The sequence below is a fragment of the Antrostomus carolinensis genome, unplaced genomic scaffold (genome assembly GCF_000700745.2).
Source record: "Antrostomus carolinensis isolate BGI_N321 unplaced genomic scaffold, ASM70074v2 scaffold8947, whole genome shotgun sequence".
Taxonomy (NCBI): domain Eukaryota; kingdom Metazoa; phylum Chordata; class Aves; order Caprimulgiformes; family Caprimulgidae; genus Antrostomus; species Antrostomus carolinensis.
The window spans coordinates 28,545-29,641 of NW_010325294.1; the positions used below are offsets into that span (position 1 = coordinate 28,545).

The window sequence follows — 1,097 nt, forward strand, 5'->3', positions numbered from 1 at the left end:
TTTTTTCTGTAATTGATTCTTCCTTTCCTATTTCTCAGTCTGAAAACATGACTGATCTTCTGATATAATTCAAGTAGTGCATAATCATTTGCAGTTACGATAATAAAGAAACTCACCTATCAATAATTCTGGACAGATCAAAATAGAATTTCTCATTTTCAGGTAGTGTGTTCTGCAAAATGTCTGACTCAGACTTCAGTGACCCATGGGCATGGTCAGGTTCACTGGCTCCACCAAATGGCATTCTGTTTCCCAATCTGTTGGAGAAAGAAACCATGAGAAGTACAGCTAGCTGAGGACACGAAACACTTCACTGCAGCTTACATTCTGGTTTGTGTCAAAACTCACATCTTCCTACTTTAATCTGTAAGGCATTTTAAAGGCGCCTGGATAAAACAAAAATCACTTTCAGATATAATCCATATCAGTGATAATCGACATAACAGATCCATCCCTCTAATGCGTGTTTTCTGAATATACGTTGTCATTGCACACAATTTACTCCAGTCAACAGTGCATAATGTATGGCAATTACTGCTCAACTGACAACCATGAACCTTTCATAACGACTATATCTTATATAAATGATGGATGGAATCACCAACCTCCACCCATGCAAAGTGAGAACAGTTCCTGTGAAGTACTTACCTTCCAATTAAGGCTTAAAATGTGGATTGAAATGCAGCATGAAACAGTTCTTATGCCTTCTCTAAAGAAAGTAAATACACCCTCAAGAACTTAAAACTAAATATGAAGTGTAATCACGTATCTCTATGTGACTTTATTCTCTCATGTTTAAATTCATTTGCTGGTTGCAAGTTAAAAAAGGTTCACGCTTAATCTTTTAAAATGTATTATGGCAATTGCTCTGCATAAACTGATTTCCAGTTACTTCACATTTTTTGTAAATTGCTGTTTCTTACGATGTGTCATATTTTATCAAGGGCAATCTGACTGCATAGCAGTAGTTGGGCATCAGATGTTTCTCCTAGCTGCTCTCATGTTCTGTGGCAGACAATAAGCTCCCATCGCTATAGTAAACCTGTGCATGTGATGATGTGCACAAATCACATACTAAGAGCTGTCCTTGTAATTTT

General features: G+C 36.8%; 1 protein-coding gene across 1 annotated transcript in view; it reads right to left on the reverse strand.

Moving 5' to 3' along the window:
* LOC104527432 (VIP peptides) overlaps positions 1-257 on the reverse strand; it is a gene marked incomplete at its 5' end in the record, with an annotated part of 4,850 nt that extends 4,593 nt beyond the window's left edge. The window contains one exon of the mRNA XM_029085749.1: positions 117-257. Within this exon, the coding sequence (XP_028941582.1) occupies positions 117-257 (141 nt within the window). The remainder of the gene's footprint in view (positions 1-116) is intronic.
* Between the last annotated feature and the right edge of the window lie 840 nt (positions 258-1,097).